General features: G+C 49.3%; 1 protein-coding gene across 2 annotated transcripts in view; it reads right to left on the reverse strand.

Moving 5' to 3' along the window:
* Nucleotides 1-257: 257 nt before the first annotated feature.
* LOC148542344 (discoidin domain-containing receptor 2-like) overlaps nucleotides 258-26820 on the reverse strand; it is a 173755-nt gene continuing 147192 nt past the window's right edge. For both annotated transcript variants that reach the window (XM_088470391.1, XM_088470396.1), the window contains 9 exons: nucleotides 25823-25927; nucleotides 23019-23176; nucleotides 19113-19308; nucleotides 15696-15940; nucleotides 6810-6931; nucleotides 5775-5972; nucleotides 4381-4615; nucleotides 4131-4280; nucleotides 258-1915 (listed from right to left, as the gene is read on the reverse strand). In XM_088470391.1, the coding sequence (XP_088326517.1) occupies nucleotides 1775-1915; nucleotides 4131-4280; nucleotides 4381-4615; nucleotides 5775-5972; nucleotides 6810-6931; nucleotides 15696-15940; nucleotides 19113-19308; nucleotides 23019-23176; nucleotides 25823-25927 (1550 nt within the window). In that variant the 3' untranslated portion in view covers nucleotides 258-1774. The remainder of the gene's footprint in view (nucleotides 1916-4130; nucleotides 4281-4380; nucleotides 4616-5774; nucleotides 5973-6809; nucleotides 6932-15695; nucleotides 15941-19112; nucleotides 19309-23018; nucleotides 23177-25822; nucleotides 25928-26820) is intronic.

A 26820-nucleotide genomic window follows, 5' to 3' on the forward strand; every position in this document is an offset into this window, starting at 1 on the left:
ATGACAGGGGGATGATCCCCGAGTGGGGCGGGTTTTTTTATTAAAAAGGTGTGCATAAGTGTACATCCCCTATAATATATTGCAATGGAGTGAAGGGATGCATATACCTACAGTAGTAACGATGATTGCCAGGCGATAATAATAAAAAAAAAGATATTTCGCATTTTCGGTCTGTCTTGTAGAAAAAAAGTTTATAGTAGAATTACTCTCATCTCAGAGACTTAGCGCAGATTTTACCCAGCTGTTGCATCCTACGATGTCGCTCAATACCTAGCGATGTACGGGTTGTAAGGAGAAAACTTGCAGTCTTTCACACCTCTCCCCCCAAAAAAACCAAAAACATTATTTCATCATTCTAACTAGAAAACGAAGAAAAGACATAAACAAAATAAAAAATATTCATTTAATAATAATTATTTAAAGTGTAATTTATTTACATGGTGTAGAAAGCACACATATGCTACAACGAACAGCCACCAATCAGATATCAGCTTTGTCAGGGGTCAGTCTAGTGCAGGTTAGACTAGTGAAAGCTAATATCTTATTGGTTGCTATCAATTTAACCACATTTGTGCCGTTTGCACCAGGTTAAAAAGTAAGTGTTAGTCATAGCAATTTATTATTACCACATCTGTACAACTACAGCAAATACAGTCCTTCGGGACAACAGTGGTGCGCTAAAGCCAGGTTTAAAGGCACTCTAACCTCCAAAAATTCCCTTTCTTTTTGCCTAGTATACAGGATATCCTATAGTACAGTAGATACGGTATTGTATTATTTCTTTGTACAGTTATGAGAGCACCTGGAGACCTGTAACGGCCTGTGGCTGGCCGCCAGACCCACACCAGCAACGAGCCCACCCCCCACAGCTAAGGATACTGTGGGAGGATAGTAACAACATTGGTAAACTAAAGATTGACTGAAGGGGCTTTGGGAGGAGATAAGGGAACTGTGGGACAGGGACATAAACAGTGGCAGTCTAGTGAAACTGCCAGCAAACTTAATTACACATAGAAGTCATATAAAGTCCGGACACGTGAATATTATTTTCTATTTTCAACTCTTCTTATCTACATTAGAAAAACATAAAAGGAGACATAAAATAAAATGGGAATAGATTCATGTTGTGGCTGTGCAGTTGATATCTTATCTATTTTTCCTAATTGTCCCGTGATCATGTATGGATAAACTTTTGATAGCGGCATTCTAGGGAGGCGTCAATAATCACCGGCTGTGATTACTGCAGTTTCCTCCCATGACGAGTTAGCGACTCCCAATTATTATCCTTATATACGAATAGTTCTGCCTAATGGCTATATGGCTAAATAAATATGACATCATTGTTCTGGGTCTGTGTGACAGCACTATGGTCACATGAGACATGGACACGCAAGCGCCCCGTACACGTATATACACGTAAAATGTAGTGGCACATTATAGTGGAATTCTGTCCTACTTCTCACATCTTTATTCCAGTCCTCGATCCCAGCTGGTTTCTCCCCTTCAAGGGAGGTGCAACCTTGCATCTTCACCCCCGAGGTCAGTTGTGTCAACTGCAGGGGGCTGGGACCCTTTAACAGGCCGAGATGTCTGGTGGGGCCCCGGGAAGTAATACCAGCGCCACAGGAGAACATTGTCTCTTGGTCCTTCTATGTCTACATCTAGAAAACTAAGCTCATGTCCAGTATAGCTCCAGATGAGTTGGGTACAGCCAGAACCTGCCTCTTCAGGTTACGTTGGTTTGGGGTTTTTTTTCGGACTGTTCCGTCACAGGTTACACAATGGAATCCAGTTGCTCTATCAGGAAATGGTGGATGTTCTCGAACGTAGGTCGGTCGTTTATGTCTCTGCTCCAGCATTTCATCATCAGGTCAAAGATGGGACTTGGACAGAGAGGTGTCTGGGAGAGATAGATCTGCCATACAAGGGGACACAAAGCGTTAACAAGAAAACATATAATAAAAAAATCATAGGTTATATGAGCCTTCAAGCTCTGACCTGACTCCAGGGCCAGAATAACAATGGGGCGGATAGGAGTGTAACTCCAGGCCTCCATTTAGGAATAGACCCATCATCATGACAGCATGGTGATGACCAATTGGCTGGACGGTCGTCCATAAATTCTAAGTATTAAATTGTATTTCCATTTCCCTCACAAAATGATGCAATTCTTCTGCTTCTACATATTTAGGGAGACGATGGAGTTGATAGTGTAAGGGGTGTACACGCCCACATGGTGCTGGCCACACCCACAAGGCACTGGCCACACCCATATTGCACTGGCCACACAGCACTGTCACAACTCCTCCTCTTCTCACAAAAGGCCCTTGAACGTTTTCAGCCCCAGGCCCATGTGACCCTTAATCCGGCCCTGCTCCTTCACATTTCTTTTGAGGTCACTTTCTATCCACCTTCTGTATGGGGCAGAATTCAATTAATGGCGATGTGCCGCACATATACTGTAAGTCAGGGTTGCCTACCCTCCCGATTTGGGCGGGAGCCTCCCGATAATCGGGTGCAGCTCCCGCCCCCCGGAAAGGCAGGCAAGCCTCCCGGCGGCTGCCGATCCCCCCGCAATTTACACCTAACCCCCGCTGCGAGGGCAGCCAGCGACGCGATTCGCGTCATTTTGGCCCCGCCCCCTGCCTCACAATGCCTGTATTATCGGTATTGTGTAGCGGGGGCGGGGCAAAAATGACGCGATCGCGTGACCCCGCCCCCGTGACGCCTACAAATGCCAGGCACCCGTCCGGACACGCCCCCTTTTTTGGCCACGCACCCCGCTGCCCTGCCGATCTGGCTGCTCCCTCCCGGAAGGAGCAGCCAGAAAGTCGGCAACTATGCTGTAAGTCAGCTACAGTACTGCCGACATTGCAAGTTTTCCTGCGCACTTCTATTTGCACCTCTCTGGGGTGAGAGGGAAAACTTGCAATGTGGATGGATGTAGGTAAGTCCTACAAATTATATACTGTAGTGCACCTTTGGGTTGATTTTTGGGGCGTGGGTCCCCTGGATTGCTTTGGTTGGTCTGCTTCAGGGCCTCGCATTATAACAAATATTTCCTTTTTTGCACATTTTAACACTTTTACTGTTTGTTTATTATATTTGTATTTTCACTTCTCCATCCTATATATGCAGCTGTAGCTGCTCTTATCTATCTTACTTTACACTTCACCTTTCTCATTAGAGTGATGCCCTGGGGTGGCTCAGCTGAGCTGGTTTGGGGTGTCCTGAACCCTGGATTTGAACCCCTGTATGTTAAGGATCTACCCTACAGAGGTTACCTGGATATGGTGGTTAGGCTCATAACCTTGGCCATGAATATGCTAAATCCTCTATTTATTGCAACATTTTATTGCATAATGCATTTGTATATAATTAGTCATTTGGAGTTGTGCACTTGTGATTTGTCTTTTTCTGTGCCTTCCTGAAAATAACTTTCTGTGCTGGAACTGTCAGGTTGAATTTATATAGTTTAAAAATGCAGAATTCTGTTTTGGTACAAAGCAATCATCAATCTACGGGCCTGATTCAGACCCGCTTGCAAGTGCTATGCACTCGCGAGCGGGTCGATGTTAGGCCACTGCGCATGCGCACACCGGAGCCGGCTCCGACGTGCACATGCGCGAGACCCGGCTAGCAACGGGCGCTCTATCGCTCCTGGTCTCGCACCAAAAGGGGGCGGCTGTCGATTTTGATCGACAGCTCGCCCCGTTTTGTAGGCGTGGTGGGGGGGTGGCTTCACAAACAGAGGCGTTCCCATGCGAACGCCTGCCGTTTGTGGGCAGCCCCACTGACATCCCCAGTGATGTCAGTGGGAGAGCTTCCGGCTCTATTAGAGCCAGAAGCTCTCTGGGGCTTGCGGCCACGAGACCCTACCACAAGGGTCTCGTCGCAAGCCAGATGGTGATGGATGACCATCGTGACCATCAACCTGGCCGCTCGCAATAGCTGTGGGTTGTCGCCCACAGCTATGCGAGCGGACAGGAGGCCGCTCAACAAAAAAAAATGCCCTGATTCAGAGCGAGCACTCATTCAGGGCGTCCGGCTGTGAATCAGGCCCAATATTCCATGAGTGATCATTGTGGTCCAGTCTCACTATGGGCCTCTGGCACGAGTAAGGTCCTTACCTGCCGCCCTTGGTCCCTGAAGAACTCCCCCGTGTTCTCGATGACCTGCTCGTCTGATAGAACACTGTAGGGCTGCTCTTTACACAGAGTGAACATCTCCCATAAGGTGACACCGAACGCCCAGACATCACTGGATGTGGTGAACTTTCCCTACGGGTGCAGAGCTGGGGTTAGTATACGGCAGACAGACAGTAAATGGCATAAAGGTTATAACTCTAAGACGTATACAAATACTTCACCAGCAACTTACTAAGAGAATGCTCTCCCAGGCCATCCAGCGTATTGGCAACACCGCCCGCCCCTGAATGCGGTAATAGTCTCCGCTGTATAAATTCCGGCTCATGCCAAAATCCGCGATCTTAATGGTGTGGTTGTTGCCCATCAGGCAGTTTCGGGTGGCCAGGTCTCTGTGCACAAAGTTCAGCGAGGCCAAATACTTCATCCCGGAGGCAATCTGCGTGCTCATGTACAAGAGGTTGTGCAGGCTGAAGAGATAACAGAGAGAAATAGCGACATTACACCTGAGTAAGAACATGGGAGGACACGTCAGCCATCAGACATCCCGTGCGCTGGGTGGTCCCTCCCGGCCAGTGGTACCTGTCAGGGGGGTTCACCTGTGCTAGGATGCAGAGCCCCACACCCTCGTCATTCAACGTTCTCCCATTTCATCCAGAAAGTCAACAAAGATACAAATGTATCAGGACATAAATGTCTAAAGACAAATACCAGGAGGGCGAGGGGGCGATGGAATACAGGTAGTAGTACAAAGGTATATTGTTTAGAGGTAACATCCAGATTTTTATCAATTATATTCTCTGCTTAAAAATATATGTAATAGTTCTTGCATAGATGAAGAGAAGTGTGTAACCTCATACTCCCAATGGTTGGGAAAGATAAGAGTTAATACCGGAATCGACATGTAATGCCGCCGGCTGTGTTCCCGGCGGATGTAATACCGACGCTGGAAGCACGAACAGTGGAGATCCCGACTGGGGCTGGTAAGAACCCTAACCCTCCCCTCTCCCCCCTAACCTTCCCTTAGTGGTGCCTAACCCCATGTCCCCCCAGAGGTGCCTAACCCTAACCTCCCCCTTCCCGCACCCTAAACCTAACCCTCTCGGGGGGGTGCCTAACCCTAACCTCCCACCAATGGTGCCTAACCCTAACTCCCCCTTTTCCTAGCCTAACCCTAATCTTCCCCGGGGGTCCCTAACCCTAAGTCCCCCCAGTGGTGCCTAACTCCCCCTTCCTGCACCTAAACCTAACCCACCTGGGGGGTGCCTAACCCTAACCTCCCCCCCAGTGGTGCCTAACCCTAACCACCCCTTCACCTAGCCTAACCCTAACTTTCCCCGGGGGGTACCTAACCCTAAGTTCCCCCATAGGTGCCTAAAACTAACCCACCCACCCCCGCGGCTAACAGTCCCCGCTTACCTTCGTTCGGGATGCCGACTGTCGGAATTTCGGCGTCTGGCTAAATATAGGCGTCGGGATTTAGACGCCTATCTTTAGTACCAGGTCGGACTTACAGCGTCGGGATTCTAATGGGCGGCATCCCGGGCAGTGGTAAGTTAACAGCATCCCGTTGATACCATCTAATTACAATGACCTCCATACCCCCAAGAATATGTAACTGCCGCTCACCTGACAGATGGGATGTTGTTAGCAGTGGTAAACTGGCTGCGGATCTCTCTCTGGGAAAGGAACTGGTTGAGGTCCCCGTTTTCCATGTATTCGGTTATCATACAGAGGGGGTCATCCCGGACGCAGACGCCCAACAAGCGGATGATGTTCGGATGCTTGAGCCTGGAGATGATCTTTATTTCTTTCAGAAAGTCATTTCTAGGGGTGACAGAGACAGTAAGGGGAACATGAGTACTGAGCGGTATATTTACTAAAGTGAGAGGTTTTAGAAGTGGAGATGTTGCCCATAGCAACCAATCCGATTCTCCTTAACATTTAACTAGCACTTTCTAGAAGATAATAGCTAGAATCTGATTGGTTGCTATGGGCAACATCTCCCCTACTAAAAACTCTCACTTTAGTAGTTATACCCCTGAGAGTGCAAACTCAGATGAGGAGGTTCCATGTTGTGCGCAGGCGAGCATGTACGTAGCCCCTAAGAGCGTCATATAGCCACACTGATGGACGCGAGTAAGTCGCATCTAATACACCTTTTACACCAGAGCAAAAACCTGGGTTATTGCTGGGTCTACCTGGGTCGCAGCTCAGTGTAAAAGGGTCCCTGAAAAACAACCCGGGTCAAGTGACCCTGCAATCCAACCCAGCTAGCTACCAGGGTCGGACCCAGGATGGACCTGGGTAATGGTGCAGTGTAAACGACGCAACCCGGGTTATCTGACCTGGGTCATGCCTAAAATTAGCTGATTGGTGGTTGTGGAGCAGTCACCTCCCACTTTTTATGACCTCACAAGTTTAGCAGGGCAGACCCAGGTTCAGTGTGAACGGGGCTGACCTGAGAACAACCCAGATCGATTGTGCTGTGTAAACGGTGTCTGACCTGGGTTGGAACCACGTCTGAAATCCCAGGTCGGACCCGGGTTTTTGGTGGAAAAGAGGTATCATTGAGTCAACCCCTTTATGTCTAGTAGTGGGTTCACTGCTGCTTTACAGAGACACAGGACGCTGCTCATTATTCCAAAGACGTAAATGACGCACCTGGCGGTTTTAGTGACGTTAGCTCTCAGCATCTTCGCCGCCACCAGAACGGGCTGGTTACCGGTCTCCCTCGAAGACATTTCAAGGAAGTCTTCTATTCCCTCCACCTCACACAGGTGAACCTGGAACGGGACAGTAGACAGGTAAATATCAGGCTAAATTACTAACGGTAATGAAATAGTGACTGGTTAGAAATGGACCGAAATTCAAATTGTAGCCAAGAAAGTGACAACCTATATGTCTAATGGCCACAATCGAGAACCAATCATCAAGTTAATACATCAGCAGTAATTACACCATTAAATAAACAGAAGGGGCTGATTCTAAAGCTGGGTACACACTAGACGACCTGTGTACCCGTCCGACGATTTGGTGAACGACCGCACGATATGTCGTTCCCTGCCATATCCAAAAGCCTGGGATCATCTGTTTCATCTTCAGACTGAGCAGCATGTATGTCAGGTCTGAGGATGCGACGGACGCCGCCGCGGGAACAACGCACACCCAACGATTTCAACAATTTGTCGATCCGATGGAAAACAGCAAATTGTTTAAAAAACCATCTAATGTTGTCCCGCTTTAGTTGGATGCTGTAACATCACTGTCTGCGAGTTTCTGCTAATTCCTTAGCAACTAATCAGATTTAGCTATTATCTTCTAGATCTAGGAGGTGCTAGATAAATGCAAACAAAGTAGAACCTGATTGGTTGCTATGGGCAACATCTCCACATCTATAAACCTGCACTTAAATATACCCTCTAGAACAGTGGTTCCCAAATTGTGCGCCGTGGCACCCTGGGGTGCCTTGGGACACATGCAGGGGTGCCTCAGGTTGGTGGTGCAGCATCAAATCAAATTATTTATGGTCAATGTAATGTAAATATGTGGACAAACAGAAGCACAACCCATACTTGCCGACAATCAGCTCCAGCCTTCCGGGAGGGAGCTGATTGTCGCCTAACAGCGGGGGGGGGGGGGGGGGGGCCGGCAGAGCCGGGGGCGGGCAAGCCAGTTGGTGGTACATTGGGGGTGGAGCCGGGGGCAGAGCCGCACGATCGCGCCATCGTGGCTCCGTCCCTCTTCACAATGCCGTTATTTTTGGCAGTGTGAAGCAGGGGGCAGGGCCGCGATGACGCGATTCAGCGCGAATCGCGTCACCGGCTCCCCCGCTGGGGGGGTTTCTAATCTTTTCAGGGGGGAGGACGGGGGGGTCGGAGGCTTCCGGGAGGCTTGCCTGCCTTTCCTGGGGGCCGGGAGCGGCACCTGAAAATCAGGAGGCTCCCGGCCAAATCGGGAGGGTAGGCAAGCCTGGCGCAACCCTGTCCACCACCACATACCTGAGCCTGAGGATGACAGGTCAGCACAATTTACTTCACTTTACTAAATTTTTTGTCAATAACAAAATTTTGGCTTAGGGGTGCCGCGAAAACAATGCTGATACTCTAGGGCGCCGTGATTCAAAGAAGTTCGGGAACCACTTCCCCAGAACTTACCTGTACTGGTGCTTAATTACTTATGTCACAGAAGTGATGGGTAAATTCTGAGCAGGAAATGTTCATTTGTCAGAGAGAGCACAGGAAGTCTTGTTTACACTGGGTGATATAATCTAGCAACTCACAACCTCCAGTGTAGGCCTGTAGCCTTACGCTGAGTACACACTATGCAATTCCCAGCCCGACATGGCTATATTTGTCAGATAGGGCCGATAATTGTGTAGGGCGACTGCCGATCTGTCCAGGGGCGTTTCTAGAGAGGAGGGGGCCCGTGTGCAGTCTCCGACATGAGCCCCCTCCTCTCCGCCCGGCGGCCGGCAGCGCAAAGAGCTGTGCGCGGCCAGCACCAGAGTTATAGACTCTGGGCACTAGAGTGTGCCCAGAGTCTAGAGTGTATGCACAGGTCACCGGGAAAATGGCCGCCACGCCCATTTTCCAGTCATTTTACAGCGCCGGACACCAGCGCCGACATGGGACTCCGGAGAGGTAAGTAATATTATGGGTGCAGGGTGTGTGGTGCGGGGCCCCCCTGGACCCAGGGGCCCGTGTTCCCCGCACACCCTGCACCCATTATAGATAAGCCCCTGGATCCGTCGGCAGATGGATCGTGCTGTCCCCGCTGACCGCACAATATGCCGGCTCCCCCCTCCTCCATCTGAATGGGATCGTTCATCGCATCCCAGCTCAGATGAACATGCGGGAAGATCTGGACATGTGATTTATGATCCCACGGGAGCGCGCAGCACGATATCAGGTACGATATCGTGCCCATACACAGCACGATATAGCACCTATATCGTGCCGATTCGACATGTATATCGTGCCGTGTATGGTCACCTTAAAAGTTAACCCATCGGATCAGGGCGGCTAGGCCAAATCACTCATGGCCGCAATTTATCAAGAAAGTATTACTGTGGCTTTACATTCATCTCTTATCATCACCCTGACTATTGGCATGTTAGATTGGACAAAAGCAGGACGTAACGCTTCCTCATTTTCTGCACGTGGTCCACAGAAATAAGGAACCAGGAGCACCATTATGTCTGCAGGTTCCGGCGGCAGCTTGAGTGTAATTGAATCGGCACAATAACATTTAATGGGAAAAGCAATTAATAGTCCAGAGATGCAATTCTGGCCAGGGAAGGCTCATCTATACTAATATAATAAGAACGTTGCGTGCGGCAGGTAAGAGGCGGGGGGAGAGGGGCTATGGGTCCGCGATCACATGAATAGGAGAGGTTACATAGCAGTCTGTATACAGGGCACACAGTGACACTGGTGAGATAGGTATGGCACCATGCATGCGGCAGGTAAGGGGTGGGGGGAGAGGTGATTTGGGCCCCGGGTCACATGAATAGGATAGGCTACATAGCAGTCTGTGCACAGGGCACACAGTGACATTGGTGAGATAGGTGTGGCACCATGTGTGTGGCAGGTAAGGGGTGGGGGGAGAGGTGCTTTGTGCCTGTGGTCACATGAATAGGATAGGCTACATAGCAGTCTGTGCACAGGGCACACAGTGACATTGGTGAGATAGGTGTGGCACCATGCGTGCGGCTGGTAAGGGGTGGGGGGAGAGGGACTATGGGCCCGCGGTCACATGAATAGGATAGGCTACATAGCAGCCTGTGCCCAGGGCACACAGTGACATTGGTGAGATAGGTGTGGCACCATGCGTGCGGCTGGTAAGGGGTGGGGGGAGAGGGACTATGGGCCCGCGGTCACATGAATAGGATAGGCTACATAGCAGCCTGTGCCCAGGGCACACAGTGACATTGGTGAGATAGGTGTGGCACCATGCGTGTGGCTGGTAATGGGTGGGGGGAGAGGTGCTTTGTGCCAGCGGTCACATGAATAGGATAGGCTACATAGCAGTCTGTACACAGGGCACACAGTGACATGGGTGAGTGGTGGGTGAAGGCATTGCTGCCACCAGTCTGTATAGCGCTGCTGGTCACGTGGGCCACTCCCGCCACAGGGCCTCTATGCTAAGCAATACAACTAGAACACCTCAAATAAAAATAATGTTGGCAGAAGCGATTCATCGTGGGCGAAGCCGCGGGCATCGGCTAGTTGTAAATAAGAATACAAGTTTCTATTTTTCCTTTGGGCGATTAATCTCATGGTATTAATCACATGAACTTGTGCTGTGTATTTTATGAGTAGTATGGAAAAATATGAATAAATATGTAACATACTGGATTTTGTGTACGGGTCTCTCTGTTTAATTTATTACATACGGAGGAGAGTAGTATCTGTTGTCCAAATACTTTCTATAGACAGTAATTGCAACACTGACATCTGCAGGCTAACATAAGGTATTGCACTCTATTAACATCTCAGTAGAAGAAAGCAGTTGGGGCCTATTTATCACGGGGGCAATGGAGCCCTGTAGTTAATCATTTTTCTCATCTAATAAAGCACTGAGAAATTATTTGAGTGGTCACTTATCATTTATCAACAATCGCTTTCGCAGTGCGATCTGGGCACGTTACTAGCGCCCATGATCGCATTGCAGTGTGCGATCTTAGCGCCAAAATTTTTCAAATAGCCCCCCCCGCAGGGACAGGATCTGCGAATGGAGCCCGTCCCTGCCAGGTGCTCGGAGTGAAGAGACCGTCTCTTCACTCCCATGCTGGCTGCTGCGCAGTTTACAGCATACTTGCCACCCCTCCCTGATTGTCAGGGAGACTCCCTGATTTAGCAGCAATCTCCCTGACTCCCTGAACAGTCTAGTAATGTCTACATATGTACAAAATGGGATAATTTCCCTGCATTGGTTATCAGAGTTGTAACTAGACTATTTGGTGCCCTGTGCCAGAAAGAGCATTGGTGCCCCCCTCATTTTTCAAATTGGGACATAACGCACCCAAAAAAAAGGGCCATGGCCTCATGGGGAAGGGTCAGGGAAGAGATAGGGGAGGCCAGGAGATGCTGGGGATAAATAGGGACATAATATAGTGCACCTGATAGAGGGACATGGCCTCATGGGGAAGGGCCAGGGAAGAGATAGGGGAGGCCAGGAGATTCTGGGGATAAATAGGGACATAATATAGTGCACCTGAGAGAGGGCCATGGCCTCATGGGGAAGGGCCAGGGAAGATATAGGGGAGGCCAGGAGATGCTGGGGATAAATAGGGACATAATATAGTGCACCTGAGAGAGGGCCATGGCCTCATGGGGAAGGGCCAGGGAAGAGATAGGGGAGGCCAGGAGATGCTGGGGATAAATAGGGACATAATATAGTGCACCTGAGAGAGGGCCACGGCCTCATGGGGAAGGGCCAGGGAGAGATAGGGGAGGCCAGGAGATGCTGGGGATAAAAGAAGAGGAAGCTAAAATTGAGAATGATAATAAACAGGTAAATTGACAGGCCCAAACAGCGCCCCCTGCCCTGCGGTGCTCTGTGCCATGGCACAAGCCGCACAACCCTAGTTACGGCCCTGTTGGTTATAAGGCACAATGATCCCTATGGCTACATGCATTTCCTGAAAAGTATCAGTATGTTTTCATCAACAAGTAGATCTTACTAACTGCATGCGCAAAAGGCCGTGGACCATGGGGGGTGATGGGAGGGATCCGATCGGATCCCTCCCAAGGGGGAGCGTCCCGATAAGAAGTCCATAGGCTTCTATTGGGTAACGCCACCTGAAGGACCGCATCGCATTCCGTGCTTAGTACATTTGGGGACTGCGGTCAAACCCCCTAAAATTTTATTTCGGGGGTTTTACCGCATTTTTGCCTTTACTACATCCCGCCCACAGCCTGTAAAAAGTTAGAAGCTGATTGGTTTGTACTTTATGTGTCTGCACTTTATCCTTGATCATTTAAATGTTCTATAAAGTCGTTGGTGATATTTAAATTGTTTCACATTACATTTTTTTATACTTTATCTATAGAAGCTCTTCTCTTCCTGTGCACAGCACCGATCTACACCCTGATTGTACACCGCATCCGAGCATCGTGGGAGGTTACAGCAGGAAAAAACACAATCACCGCAGCAACGTCAGCAGAGCCTGCAGATAAGTGGTTGCAATTTACACAGTGTGAATAGGCTTTAATACTGGGGTATCACGGATTACTGAGTTTATTTTAAAAGTGACATTAAAAATGAAAGAACTTTGTAAAGTATTTGTTTATTTAATGGATTATTGTATGTATCATATTAATATAATGCATTTATCTATAGAAAATACAGGTTGAGTCTCCCATATACAAATATTCCGAAATACGGAATTTTTGGAGTGTGTCTGAGACCCCCCCTCACCGCCCATCAATCACTCTGCAATAGGTCTGCGTAGACACTGCGATCGCAGTCCTGATCACAGTGGGGCACACGCGTACTGCGATGTGTAGGCATGCGCAGTGCGTAACAATTGGCGTGCGTATTCATAGTTGCGATCTTTACTGAATCAGGTCCTTTGTTTGACGCACTAAATTATTAAAAATAATGTATAAAATGACTTTCAGGCTGTGGGTATAAGGTGTATACTGTATGAAACATAAATTCTCTCTGTGTTTAGACTTGAGTCCAATCCCTAAGATATCTCATTATGGTATGTATATATTCCAAAATACGGAAAATCCGATATTCAAAATACCCCTGGTCCCAAGCATTTTGGATATGGGAGCCTCGGGATGTAGTTAGATTACCGGCGGCCAGAATGCCGACAATGGAAGCCCGACCTGGGACTAAAGATAGGCGCCGAAATTCTGACGTCTATCTTTAGCCCCACGCCGAAATCCCGACGGCCGGCATCCCGAATGAAGGTAAGCGGGGCATTCTAGCCGCGGGGGAGGGGGGGGTGGGGTTAGGTTTAAGCACTACTGGGAGGGAGGTTAGGGTTAAGCACCACCAGGGGAAGGTAAGGGTTAGGCACCACCAGGGTAAGGTAAGGGTTAGGCACCACCAGGGGAAGGTAAGGGTTAGGCACCACCAGGGGAAGGTAAGGGTTAGGCACCACCAGGGGAAAGTTAGGGTTAGGCACCACCAGGGGAAAGTTAGGGTTAAGCACCACTAGGGGAAAGTAAGGGTTAGGCACCACCAGGGGAAGGTAAGGGTTAGGCACCATCAGGGGAAGGTAAGGGTTAGGCACCCCTGGGGGGATGTTAGGGTTAGGCACCACCAGGGGAAGGTAAGGGTTATGCACCACCAGGGGAAGGTAATTGTTAGGCACCACCAGGGGAAGTTAAGGGTTAGGCACCCCCGGGGGAAGGTTAGGGTTAGGCACCACCAGGGGAAGGTAAGGGTTAGGCACCCCTGGGGGGATGTTAGGGTTAGGCACCACCAGGGGAAGGTAAGGGTTAGGCACCACCAGGGGAAGGTAAGGGTTAGGCACCACCAGGGGAAGGTAAGGGTTAGGCACAACCAGGGGAAGGTAAGGGTTAGGCACAACCAGGGGAAGGTAAGGGTTAGGCACCACCAGGGGAAGGTAAGGGTTAGGCACCCATGGGGGAAGGTTAGGGTTTGGCACCACCAGGGGAAGGTAAGGGTTAGGCACCACCAGGGGAAGGTAAGGGTTAGGCACCATCAGGGGAAGGTAAGGGTTAGGCACCCCTGGGGGGATGTTAGGGTTAGGCACCACCAGGGGAAGGTAAGGGTTAGGCACCACCAGGGGAAGGTAATTGTTTGGCACCACCAGGGGAAGTTAAGGGTTAGGCACCCCCGGGGGAAGGTTAGGGTTAGGCACCACCAGGGGAAGGTAAGGGTTAGGCACCCCTGGGGGGATGTTAGGGTTAGGCACCACCAGGGGAAGGTAAGGGTTAGGCACCACCAGGGGAAGGTAAGGGTTAGGCACCCATGGGGGAAGGTTAGGGTTAGGCACCCATGGGGGAAGGTAAGGGTTAGGCACCACCAGGGGAAGGTTAGGGTTAGGCACCCCCGGGGGAAGGTTAGGGTTAGGCACCACCAGGGGAAGGTAAGGGTTAGGCACCACCAGGGGAATGTAAGAGTTAGGCACCACCAGGGGAAGGTAAGGGTTAGGCACCACCAGGGGAAGGTAAGGGTTAGGCACCACCAGGGGAAGGTTAGGATTAGGCACCACCAAGGGAAGGTAAGGGTTAGGCACCACCAAGGGAAGGTAAGGGTTAGGCACCCCCGGGGGAAGGTAAGGGTTAGGCACCACCAGGGGAAGGTAAGGGTTAGGCACCCATGGGGGAAGGTTAGGGTTAGGCACCACCAGGCGAAGGTAAGGGTTAGGCACCACCAGGGGAAGGTAAGTGTTAGGCACCACCAGGGGAAGGTAAGGGGTAGGCACCACCAGGGGAAGGTAAGTGTTAGGCACCACCAAGGGAAGGTAAGGGTTAGGCACCCCCGGGGGAAGGTAAGGGTTAGGCACCACCAGGGGAAGGTAAGGGTTAGGCACCCATGGGGGAAGGTTAGGGTTAGGCACCACCAGGGGAAGGTAAGGGTTAGGCACCACCAGGGGAAGGTAAATGTTAGGCACCACCAGGGGAAGGTAAGGGTTAGGCACCCCTTGGTGGGAAGGTTAGGGTTAGGCACTCCTGGGGGGAGGTTAAGGTTAGGCACCACCAGGGGAAGGTAAGGGTTAGGCACTCCTGGGGGGAGGTTAGGGTTATGGGGGGACAGGGGCAGGTTGTAGACCGTTCGGGCTTCCGGCATCGGTATTTCATACCGATACCGGGAGACTCAACCTGTATTTAAGTAAACAGTTGAAACCCTTATTACATTCGACCATGGAAACTTACACCAGCCCCAGGCCAGGTACAGATTCTGCGTCTGTGTTTTGCCTCCTATATAAGCGTTTGTGTACGCAGACACTGCAGTCACCCGCCCATAAGACATGCAGCAACCTTGTGCGTCTGTATAGCCACTTCCCAAGGGGCATATTTATAACGGATGCAGCAGGGTGTTCAGTCCACATGGGCCCCTGGGTTCCAGGGGGGCCCAAACCGCACATCCTGCACCCATATTTTTTTATACTCACCTTACCGCCGTCTTCAGAGTGCTGCAGCGCCGGGCCGACTCTACAGAGCAGCAAAAATCACAGGGAAAATGGCGATGCCCATTTCCCCCTGTGACTCGCGCATGCGCAGGAAAGAGGTCTCCGGCCATTTTCCCAGAGACCCGCGCAAGTTCAGAATCTGCTGCACTCAGTGCGCTGTCAGAGAGGAGGGGGTCCCAACAGAGGCTGCACACGGGCCCCCTCCTCTCTTAAACACCCCTGCACCCCCTTGTCACCACCCAATACATTTTCAATACACTTCTGTGTGTGTACATCTGAAATGGCTACTGCGACTCTGTACGAAACACAATGGGGATGCATGCGCTGTGCGACTTAGACGTTTGCGCAGCATAAGAAAACCGCCCAACTGCGTCCGACATCGGCATAGTGTCATACTCAGGTTGATCACACCGGCCTGTACCACGTACCTCCCCAAACTGCCCCTCCCCAAGCTTCTCCTTCAGCCGTAACTTGTTGCGTGGAAACTCTCCGACACTGATGTCCTTCTTGGTGAGCGAGTCCACGGTGAGGGCCGGCACAGCGTACATGTTACTGCCGGTCGCTCCCTGGAGATTGACGATATCCGTCTCTGCGTAGTGTGGGACGCTGTTCTGGAACCCTTGGTGCGGTGTGGACTTGGTCAGGTCTGGTTCCGCGTAGTCTCCACTGCAGGCTACAAATAGATGTGACAGCCGGGGATAGAGAAATTCAGTTCGGTAATATAACAAAAGTTACTTTTAAAGTTGTTTCTATTGTATATAGTTGTTAATACCGCGCTCTTAGTCAGTAGAAAGCTGCTCTATTTAAAATAATGTAAACAGTTCAAGAATTGATAGAGCGCTATAGTATCAGTTGTGTCTGCAAACACACGCATCAGACATACGGTCACCGCAGCATAATCACCACAGCAGTGATCGCCATCCCCGCTAAGGAGAAGGAAGACCTGCATGGAAGGGAACCAGCTGGAGAGGTGCGCTGAACCACCGCAAGGTAGGCAGCAATAGGGTGTGTTAGATCAGAGCCCCTGCCTTACCGGAGAGGCACACTGCTGGCGCTACATTGGAACCCTCACAAGTGACCTCTTGCCCAAACCGGCAAACATCCTATTAACAATTTTTATTACAGGTATTGCTCTATACAATCTTTAACTTGTCACATAAGCTTACTGCAACATTGTATCAGACACAACTGATACTAGTAGCGCTCTATCAATTCTGGAAAAGTTGTTTCTATGAGCCATATTCAATTAGAGGCGAAGTTTTCGCCTGTCCGACTGTTCGCTTCATTCGCCTGTTTCAGAGGCGAATTTATTCCGTGCTCGTCCCCGCTTTTCGCCTAATTCAATTGCAAAACAGGCGAACACGGAAATAGGCGAATGCGGAACAGGTGAAAAGTACTGAAAGAATTGGGGAATTCAGTCTGTACCCCAGAAAAAGATGCTCTAACATAGGGAATCAATATAGATGTGTACTAATAGCCCTAATAAAACTATTTTGCGTACTTAAGTTGTGTAAATTGGCTGCTATTAGCGTCTTTGTAAAAGTGTTGAAGAATGGCATAAAGCTGTATTTTTTGGTGAAAATAAGTAGTCCTGTCAAATTTGGGGAGCTTGGAAATGGGTGCTAGCATGTTTTTATGTCTCTAAAGTGAACTTTTAAAAACCGTGAAAAATCCACCTGCTGCATGCACCTGCAATCCCCAAAACATCTGACCCATACTTGTGGACCCCCAAGAAGTATTTTTCGCTACTTTTAATGTTTATCCCCCCACTTTTTAAATTTACACCCCAAAAATGACATGTCTTTTTTGGGGTGTTCTTAGGTTTTAGTTTCTGTTTTTTTGCGTATTTGTCCTTTGGGGGGCTGTCCCAAGGGGTCTGAGTTGTTTCCCCACATTTGCACCCCAAAATAAAGATTTTGCATTTCTTTTCACCAGCTATTGATTGGAGAATCATTTTTGGAGAATTGTTTCCACTTAGGCGAAATTGTCCTGGAATTGAATTTGGCGAATTTATTTTAGGCAAATTTTTCACAAAAAAACAGGCGAATATGGCTTTTCACCTCTAATTGAATTCCCCTCTATGTTTCAGGAGCTGACACTTCTGATTACGGACACTTCAGCCCTGTCAGGCGGTGCGTTCCCCAGTGTGTATATAGAACATGACATGGGCTGGGGGTAAAGTCTCACCTACAAATATACTGTTTCTCTCTCACTAAGGGGCCCATTTATTAATGATCCCATTTTGTAATGCGATCAGGGCATGCAGTACCGCCCATGATCGCATTGAAAAAATGCGATCGTAGCGGCCGAATGTATGATCCGGCACATGCAGGGTGACGGGCTCCGAAAGGAGCCCGTTCTTGCGATGTGGCCGGTGGCTGCTGCGTATGCGCAGTCCCGCTGACTGCACATGAGCGGCGCCCATTGCCGGCGGAGGGATCTGGGAGATCCCTCCGCCGGCTGAAATGCGGTAAGTCCCCATAGACCACTGCGGCTAACGCTATCTTCAGATGGCGTTAGCTGCTGAGGCCAATATCGGGAATGCTTTGCATTCCCGATATTGATACATTTGGCAGCATCGCATCCCCCATAGAAACCTATGGGGGAGGCGGCTGCCGGCGGCAATAGAGGGATCACAGCAGGTATCGGAGATCATCCTATATATAGATATCGGAGATACCTGCTGCGGTCCCTCCTTCATACATTCGGGGGATACTTACAGCCTCATTTATCAACGAGTTTATCACTCAAAACTAGTGATAAATTTCACTTTTTGTGATAAATGGTGCTCAAGCCAATTAGCTCCCAGCTGTCATTTTTCTAACAGATGACAGCTGGGAGCTGATTGGCTGAGCACCATTTATCATAAAAAGTGAAATTTATCACTAGTTTTGAGTGATAAACTCGTTGATAAATGAGGCCCTTAGTATTTGAGGTAAACCCTCGAAAACAGGCGTTTTCGGGGAATTTACCTCAAATGCACTTTGATAAATGGGCCCCGAAGGCTCATCACTGTAGGGTAGGGCGTTTTCTGCTCAGCATGTACAGTGCTGTAGTGACAGCCTCACGGGGAATGGGGATCAGCATAAGGTGACATGTAAAGCTGCTCCCCAGTCATCAATATGTAACAAATAATCATCCCCATAGGTTGAGCTGCCTGTCTGGGACTACTACAGTATGTACATGGCTGGCCCCTCGCCTGCGGCTCTGTGTCTCACACTGTACTGGGCCAGATGTACTTAGCTCTGAAAAGTGATAAAGTGGAGAGTGATAAACCACCAGCCAATCAGCTGCCAACTGTCATTTCTGGTCAGCCGACGGAGATCCTGGCCTCTTCCCTCCTCCCCAACGGCGGCGACATGCCTCCGTTCCGGGAATTGAAATCCGTCGCCGCCCGCAAATGGCAGCAGACTGACAATCACTGACAGGCTCAGTGTTTGCCAATTGACAGATAGGCGCTGATTGGTTTGTACTTTTTCTCTGGCCAATTTATCTCTCTCCACGGTTTGATACATCTCCCCCTGTGTGACCGCCAGCGCAGTTATAGGAGACTATCTAACTGTGGAGCACTGTACAATGACATCACTGCGCAGCCCTCCAATGAGGATTCCAGAATAGGACCTCTCCAATATCTACCAAAAAGCAATGATAGTGCCTGCACAGTCATTGGGGCCAATTGTACACCAGGGGCAGTGGCATAGCCGGGGGGGAGCTAATGTAGCCAGGTAGGTCGCCACTTGCTCCCAGTGGCGATCTCCCTGGCTACACCTCGGACCAGGGGCCTTTATCTATATGCCACTGTCGCTGAGATGTCGGGTCACCAGGGACAGGACCAGTGCCCTCACCTGAATCCTCTGCGCTCTGGGACAGCTCTGGGAGCTTCCGCAGCGGTTTGGTCGGCTGCTGGTAATCCAGGTCGAGGGGGAAGATCCTCTCGTAGGTGGGGTTGGACTGGTGGATCTGAGTGTGATTGTTATTGCCGATGGTGTAGCTGTAGAAGGAGAGGCGAACGGTTGAGTCTTCCAGGATTCGACGCGGCGCCTGGAGGACGGAAGTAAACTGCGTTAGTCCACCCCGGTCGGGTTACACTGCCGCCCCAATGGGACGTTTCCTTGGTGACTGTTTTTCATATGAAGAAATATCTCCATCTAGCAAAAATGTTTTAAAGCAATAGGTTTATTTTACACGTACAATGGGAGGACTGAGGGCCTGATCCAGACCCGTTCGCGAGCGCATAGCTCGCGAACGGGTCTGAATCAGGTCACCCACAGCTTAGCGAGCGGCCTGGAGGTCAGTGAAAGTAAAAAAAACGGCCCGCCCTGATTCAGAGCGCAAATTGCGAGTGCCTCTGAATCAGGGCCTGAGTCATTTTATATATACACCGTATATAACAGGTCTCATTAGTCTATCGCAGTGGTTCTCAAACCCGGTCCCCAGGACCCCACACAGGTCACGTTTTCCAGGTCACCCAGCAGGGAGCACAGGTGTAATCATTACTCACTGGCACATTTCAATGGATCCACAGGTGGAGCTAATTTTTTAACTTACGATTCTGTGAGGAGACCTGTAAAACATGCACTGTTTGGGGTCCTGAGGACTGAGGGCCTGATTCAGAGCCGTTCGCTATTTGCGGTCGTTCGTTAAAAAAAAAGGGGTGGCTATTCAAATGAACCGTTCGCTATTTGCGGTCTGTTCACGCCTCTATGTCTGAACGAGCGAACAAAACTTGCGGTCGTAATTTTGAAAAAGACGCCCCCTGGCCGCTCGCATCATACGTCATGTCCGCTATTTATTAGATTAATCGAGTACATCGAACAGCGTATGAACTGCTCGCTATTCTTGTGGTTGGTTTTTCCTACCGCTATTTTGCGAGCAGTTCTGACTATAAAACAACCCAGTGACGTGGTCAATGACGCTGCTGTTTTAATTATGCACTCCCTTAAAACGGTCGTTTTGACCTTTAAGCACGCCTGTGTTCTGATCTCCACTCCCTGTTTTCAAGCACCTTCCCCTGTTACCACCCACAAACGCCTCCTTCTGTCACTCAAAATAGCAGGCACTCGCTATTTAGCGAACAAACGATTTTCGGCCGCACTGACTGGTTCGCGCATACGTATTACAATCCGTACGCATGCGCAGATGTGCGAACATCGGTCAGAACGAACGAGCGGCCGCTTACGAGCGGCTCTGAATGAGGGCCTGAGTTTGAGAACCTGTGGTCTATTGGTACAGAAAGTACAGTAAATTACATACAGTGGTATGAGGCTTTGGATTACCCTTAACAGGGAAATGTGACAAATAGAACCCAGATGACTGTTGCAGACCTACACCAGCCGCTCCTCACACTGATTATAGATTGAGGTTTAATTGCGATGCACAGTAATTACCGTCCTCATATATTTGCTGCTTATAATTATCAGGGTTATAGGGGGAATTCTTTATATACCCCAGGGAACTTTTTCTTCTAGTTAAATGGACAAGAAAACCCAGAAGCAGCTGTAATTTTATCCTGCGGTGATGACAGACAATGCAGCCCCTACTTACATGTCTGGGTCTCTGGGGCTTATGTGGTTAGTCAGTGTACGATCTATTATTTCCCTTTATTCAGGGGACATGACGGAGTCGCTTGTCTGATTAATGTCAATTGGGTCTATCCGCTAAGCCTTGGAGACCGATAAAGTACAGACCAATCAGCTCCCAACTATCACTTTACAGGCTGTTTGAAAGATGACAGGAGCTGATTGCTTGGTACTTTATCTCTCTCCTCTTTATCTCTCAGTATATAGATTCCTGTGTCTGCAGAGAGCGGAGCTCTTTGTCATTACAGAGCTATTAGAGTGATGCTTGGTTTGCAAAATTGCATTTAAAATTGACCCGTTCTACCCCGTACTGGCGCCGGCTTCTCCTGTTCATACAGCGCAGCTCCCTATTTAGAGATGGGGGGGAGAGCAGCTAGAAGGTGTAATTTTGTTTCATTGCGGTAAAACCAGGATGGGTATGAAACGCTGGCAGTCGGGATGCCTGCTGTCAAAATGCCGAAAGCGGCATCCCGATGCTTGGTATCCCGACAGGGGTCAGGTAAGTATACTAACCCTCCCCCCTTCTCTCCCTAACTCTCCCTTCTTGCACCCTAACCCTCCCCACCCTGCACCCTAACCCTCCCCGTTAGTGCCTAAACCTAATCCTCCTCCTTGGTGCCTAAACCTAACCGCCCTCCCTTAGGACGGGATGTACTAAAGGAAAAATGCGGTAAAAACACTGTTTTCGGGTTTTTACCGCATTTCCATATGTACTAAGCCCCGTCCACCCTTTTTTCGGCGTGGAGGGTAACGCCAAAAAAAACTGGCGTTACCCTATAGAAGTCTATGGGCTTTTTACCGGACCCCGCACCTGACGCTTCGCCGCCACCCAGCACTGGCCCCCACTCACCTGCACTCCCTGGTCGCCGGCCCGCGCTCCTCCTGGGTCCTCCGTCTCCTCCTCCTCCTAGTCTTCTTCCGGGTGCAGGGAGGAGGAGGAGGAGCCCGTCGCTTCCTGCACATGTGACCAGCAGGAAGCTCCCGGGGCTTGGAGGGGATGGGATCCATGGAGACCCCGTCACCAGGCATCGGTTGCTTTGCAAAGGGGAGTTCTTATCGCAAGAGCTGTGCTTTGTGATACAAATCGCATATGTTAGTACATATGTGATTAGTAAGGTTGCGGTGACTGGCAGAATGTTCACCGCAACCTTAATACATCCCGCCCTTAGTGCCTAACTCTAACCCACCCCAGTGGTGCCTAACCCTAACTACCCCAGTGGTGCCTAACCCTAACTACCCCAGTGGTGCCTAACCCCCCCAGTGGTGCCTATCCCTAACCCTCCCAGTGGTGCCTAACCCTAACTACCCCAGTGGTGCCTAACCCTAACCCCCCCAGTGGTGCCTATCCCTAACCCCCCCAGTGGTGCCTAACCCTAACCCCCCCAGTGGTGCCTATCCCTAACCCACCCCAGTTGTGCCTAACCATAACCCACCCCAGTGGTACATAACCCTAACCCCCCCCAGTGGTGCCTAACCCTAACCTCCCCCCACCAAAGCCTAACCCTAACCCCCTCCAAAGCCTAAACCTAACCCCCCCCCCTTTGGTGCCTAAACCTAAAGCCCCCCTCCTTCAGCTAACAGCTAAGACGCCCCGGTGTACCTTCGTTTGGGATGGTGGCTGTCGAGATATCGGTATATAGACTGGCATCAGAATTTCGACGCCTATCTTTAGTCCCAGGTGGGGCTTCCAACCTCCGGCAACCCATCCACCGGCCTACTAACTACAAATTTAAAGGGTGTGGATTTAGAATTGGGAGGCGGACGCTTCCTAGCTCAGCTCTGAACAAACAAGCAAAAAAGATAGCATTATTACTCCCTGCATCCGAGGCCCTGATACAGAGAGGTACGCTAAAGCCAGTGCAGCTTAGGCGATAGTCGTTCAACTGCGTAAATATCGGCATAGCGTAAGTCTCTGAATCCGGCCTATAGTGTGAGAGCCGCAATGCGAGCACACCATCTCACCGCTCTGACGGAGACAGCATTGTCCTGCGGGCTGGAGGGTCGGGGGGCATCGTATGGCATGTTCCCTGCTATTCTACAGAACCCATTTATTATATGTTTTTATTTGTAATATGGAGAAGGAGAAGGGGGCTCGAAACCTGTATGTTGCCAAGAGCCCCATGGGGTCTTACTCAGTCTGTGGTTCATGGGGGACGATACCGGATATTTTACCTTTTCCAGTCTCTTCTGTATGTATTGTTTCCACAGAATCAGGACTATGATGACGACGAGCAGGAGGATTATCGCCACCAAGCAGCCAATCAGAACGGATGTTTTTGACTCGTCGCTTTTTTCCAGTTGTCTGCTCAAGGTGGACGGGAAAGTGGTTTCTGCAAAACAGAATGGACAACGAGATGAGGTTTATTATCGCGTGAAGTTCAAGGTCAGTCACGCAGATTGAGAAAGGTCAGAAAAGAGTGGTGCATTATGGACCGTCCAGCGTCACCGTTCTATTTTGCTTCTTGGCGATTATTATATAATGTACCAGCAAATATTGGGAAGTGTTATTTGGTACAAAGGAATCACCGTCTTGGCCCTATCTACAAGATCACATTCATAAAATCATTCAGCAGGGGAGATTCAATTATCTGCAACGGCCATCAAAGTGCCTACGGAACGGTCTGGCAAATGCGAATGTTAATGGATAGCTGGGAATTATGCACTAAAGTAATCTAAACATGCATCAGACAAGCGCATAGTAGGAGTTTAATAAACAGAGATATGCCCAAATGTGATGGAACCACCTGGAGTATGGTATGTTAGATGTGTTTTTCCATCGCAATGTTCTGCATTCATCTAGATACAGTATTTACAGGGTCCACTAAGTGCAGGAAGAGACAGTAAAAGTTGGAGTTTATAGTTAGACAGTTGTGAGTTGTTAGGCGGAGTGAGTTGGAGGTCATTGTTTTGCCATTGTGAGTTGGAGAGGAAGCATGTTAGAGTATAATGTTTAGGCAGTTGTGAGCTCAGTTGAAAGTTAGGGAGTTGTGAATTGTGGTCATACTGTAGTAAGTTGTGAGTTGAAGTCACAGGCATTTGTGAATTTGAAGTAATACTTATGAGTGGAATTAATAGGCAGATGTGAGTTGGTGTTCATAAATAGTTAGTTGTGAGTTGGATTATATAGGCAGATATGGATTGGAGCTATAGACAGGCAGTTGTGTATTGTAGGTCATAGTTAGGCAGTTGTGTGTTGGAGGTGATAGGCAGTTCTGAGTTGTAATATATAGTTAGGCGTTTATGGGGTTGGGCAGTTGTGAGTTGGAGGTGATAAGCTGACTGCACATCTAAAGATTATCTGTCCAACCAGCCAACTAGTTGATTGGTTGGAATGAAAATCTGGTAACGTATGGGAGTAACTGATGATCAGCAATTTGCTTCTAAATGCCAGAAAACAGATGAAAATGGTCGTTCAGACAAGTTTGTTAAATGTTTGATCTAAACAATTTGTTCAAACAACAGTTTTTGTCTATTTTCCAGCGTTTGGGAGCATATTGCTGATCATCATTTGCTTTCATACGTTACCAGATTTTCATTCCAACCAATCAACTAGTTGGATGGTTGGACAGATAATCTTTAGATGTGTGGCCAGCTATAGGCGTTTATGGGTTGGGCACTTGTGAGTTGGAGGTGATAAGTAGTTGTGGGTTGGGCAGTTGTGAGTTGGAGGTGATAGGCAGTGGGTTGGACAATTGTGAGTTGAAGGTGATAGGCAGTTATAGGTTGGACAGTTGTGAGTTGGAGGTGAAAGGCAGTTATGAGTTGGACAATTGTGAGTTGGAGGTGACAGGCAGTTATGGGTTGGGCAGTTGTGAGTTGGAGGTGACAGGCAGTTATGAGTCAAACTATATAGTTAGGCAGTTATGGGTTTGGCAGTTGTCAGTTGGAGGTGATAGGCAGTTATGGGTTGGGCAGTTGAGAGTTGGAGGTGATAGGCAGTTATGGGTTTGGCAGTTGTGAGTTGGAGGTGATAAGTAGATATGGGTTGGGCAGTTGTGAGTAGCAATATATAGTTAGACAGTTATGGATTGGGCAGTTGTGAGTTGGAGGTGATCGTTAAGCAGATCTGCTGGGGCAGTTGTAAGTTGGAGGTGATAAGTAGTTGTGGGTTGGGCAGTTGTGAGTTGGAGGTGATAGGCAGTTATGGGTTGGGCAGTTGTGAGGTGGAGGTGATAGGCAGTTATGGGTTGGACAGTTGTGAGTTGGAGGTGAAAGGCAGTTATGGGTTGGATAATTGTGAGTTGGAGGTGATAGGCAGTTATGGGTTGGACAGTTGTGAGTTGGAGGTGATAGGCAGTTATGGGTTGGACAGTTGTGAGTTGGAGGTGATCGTTAAGCAGATCTGCTGGGGCAGTTGTAAGTTGGAGTTGATAGTTAGGCATTTGTGAGTTGGGCAGTTGTGAGTTGGAGGTATTAATTAGGCAGTTGTGAGTTGGGCAGTTGTAAGTGATAGTTAAGTAGTTATGGCTTAGACAATTGCGAGTTGGAGGTGATAGTTGTGAATTGGAGGCAATAATTAGGCATTTACGGGTTGGGCACTTGTGAGCTGGAGGTAATAGTTAGACAGCTGTGAGTTGGGCATTTGTAAGTTGGATGTGCTAGTTAGGCAGTTATAGGTTGTGCAGTTGTGAGTTGGAGGTGATAGGCAGCTGTGAGTTGGGCAGTTGTGAGTTGGAGGTGATAGGCAGTTGTGAGTTGGAGGTTATAGGCAGTTGTGGTGGCAATTCTGGCAATAGTAGGGGCAGTTGTGAGTTGGAGGTGATAGGCATTTGTGAGTTGGGCAGTTGTGAGTTGGAGGTGATAGGCAGTTGTGAGTTGGGCAGTTGTGAGTTGGATGTGATAGGCCGTTGTGAGTTGGAGGTGATAATTAGGCAGTTGATAGTTGGAGGTGATAGGCAGTTGTGAGTTGGAGATGAAAGTTGGAAATGTTAGTTAGGCAGCTGTGAGTTGAGTACGTAGATCTGAGTGTCACTTACCAGATTTCCATTCGGTTACATTCAGGAAGGGGGTCTCAGTGGTAGCAGTTCTGGCAGTAGTAGTAGGGGAGAGAGTGACACTGGTGGGCATTGCAATGTCCATGTCTTGGTGGGGAGAAGACAACAAGAGCAGTGAACATTCATTTATGGAGGGATGTATGATATACATGATATTTCATTTACTGATTTCCTAGGATTCCCTAATATAATCACCAATCGCAGGAGGCTCAGTCTCCACTATTCACACTGCGCCCAGCCTGCCTCACTGCATGTGTGGCTGGTGCACTTCTTCATCCCTACAGTGCATCCCTACTGTCATAAAACCTGCATCCCCGGAGGGCTGGATCCTAATGCATGCACCAACTAGGAGTTCCGACTCCAGGTAAGTTGGGTGGGGGGGTATGGTAGCAATGCCCCACCTAGAAGCGCTGATCAGTACTGTTCCCTCCCTTGTTCTCTCTGGCATATAAGACCTCCGTATCTTAGACTTGAGCTCATTACATCTAGATGGTGGACGAGCATTAGCTGAGTACAGTATGTATAAGTAGGTGTAGAACGTCCCCTGGAGATGTGATCTGATGAGGAGGGTCTCATCTGCAGGTGTTGGAGGCCTGGTCTGAAGCTACGTAATGATGGTAATTGCATCTTGGTGTTTGTATTTCCTTCTCCTTTTCCTTTCATGGAAAATGCAGCTTTTTGCTGCTGCAGAATTTCCGCCGTTGCGGCGTTTGACCCATCGTGCGTCATTTAATTTTTATTCCTTACGAGTATATTCACAGCTCAGAATGGTCTCAACGTGTTGCGTGCTGGCGGTGTGGCTGTTCTATCTACCAGCCCAGGCTCCGGGCTTCTCACTCCCCACCTTTCATCGCCCCAGGTGATATCACATGTTGTCCGTTACATGTATAGGACATTCCCTGCTCCCAGTATGCAGCGTACACCTATCATATCAAACCAAATTCACCTGCAGGCGGTCTGCCTCCCCTCCCGGTCATATC

The sequence above is a fragment of the Taudactylus pleione genome, unplaced genomic scaffold (genome assembly GCF_031769625.1).
Source record: "Taudactylus pleione unplaced genomic scaffold, aTauple2 ptg000013l, whole genome shotgun sequence".
NCBI classification, from domain to species: Eukaryota; Metazoa; Chordata; class Amphibia; order Anura; family Myobatrachidae; genus Taudactylus; species Taudactylus pleione.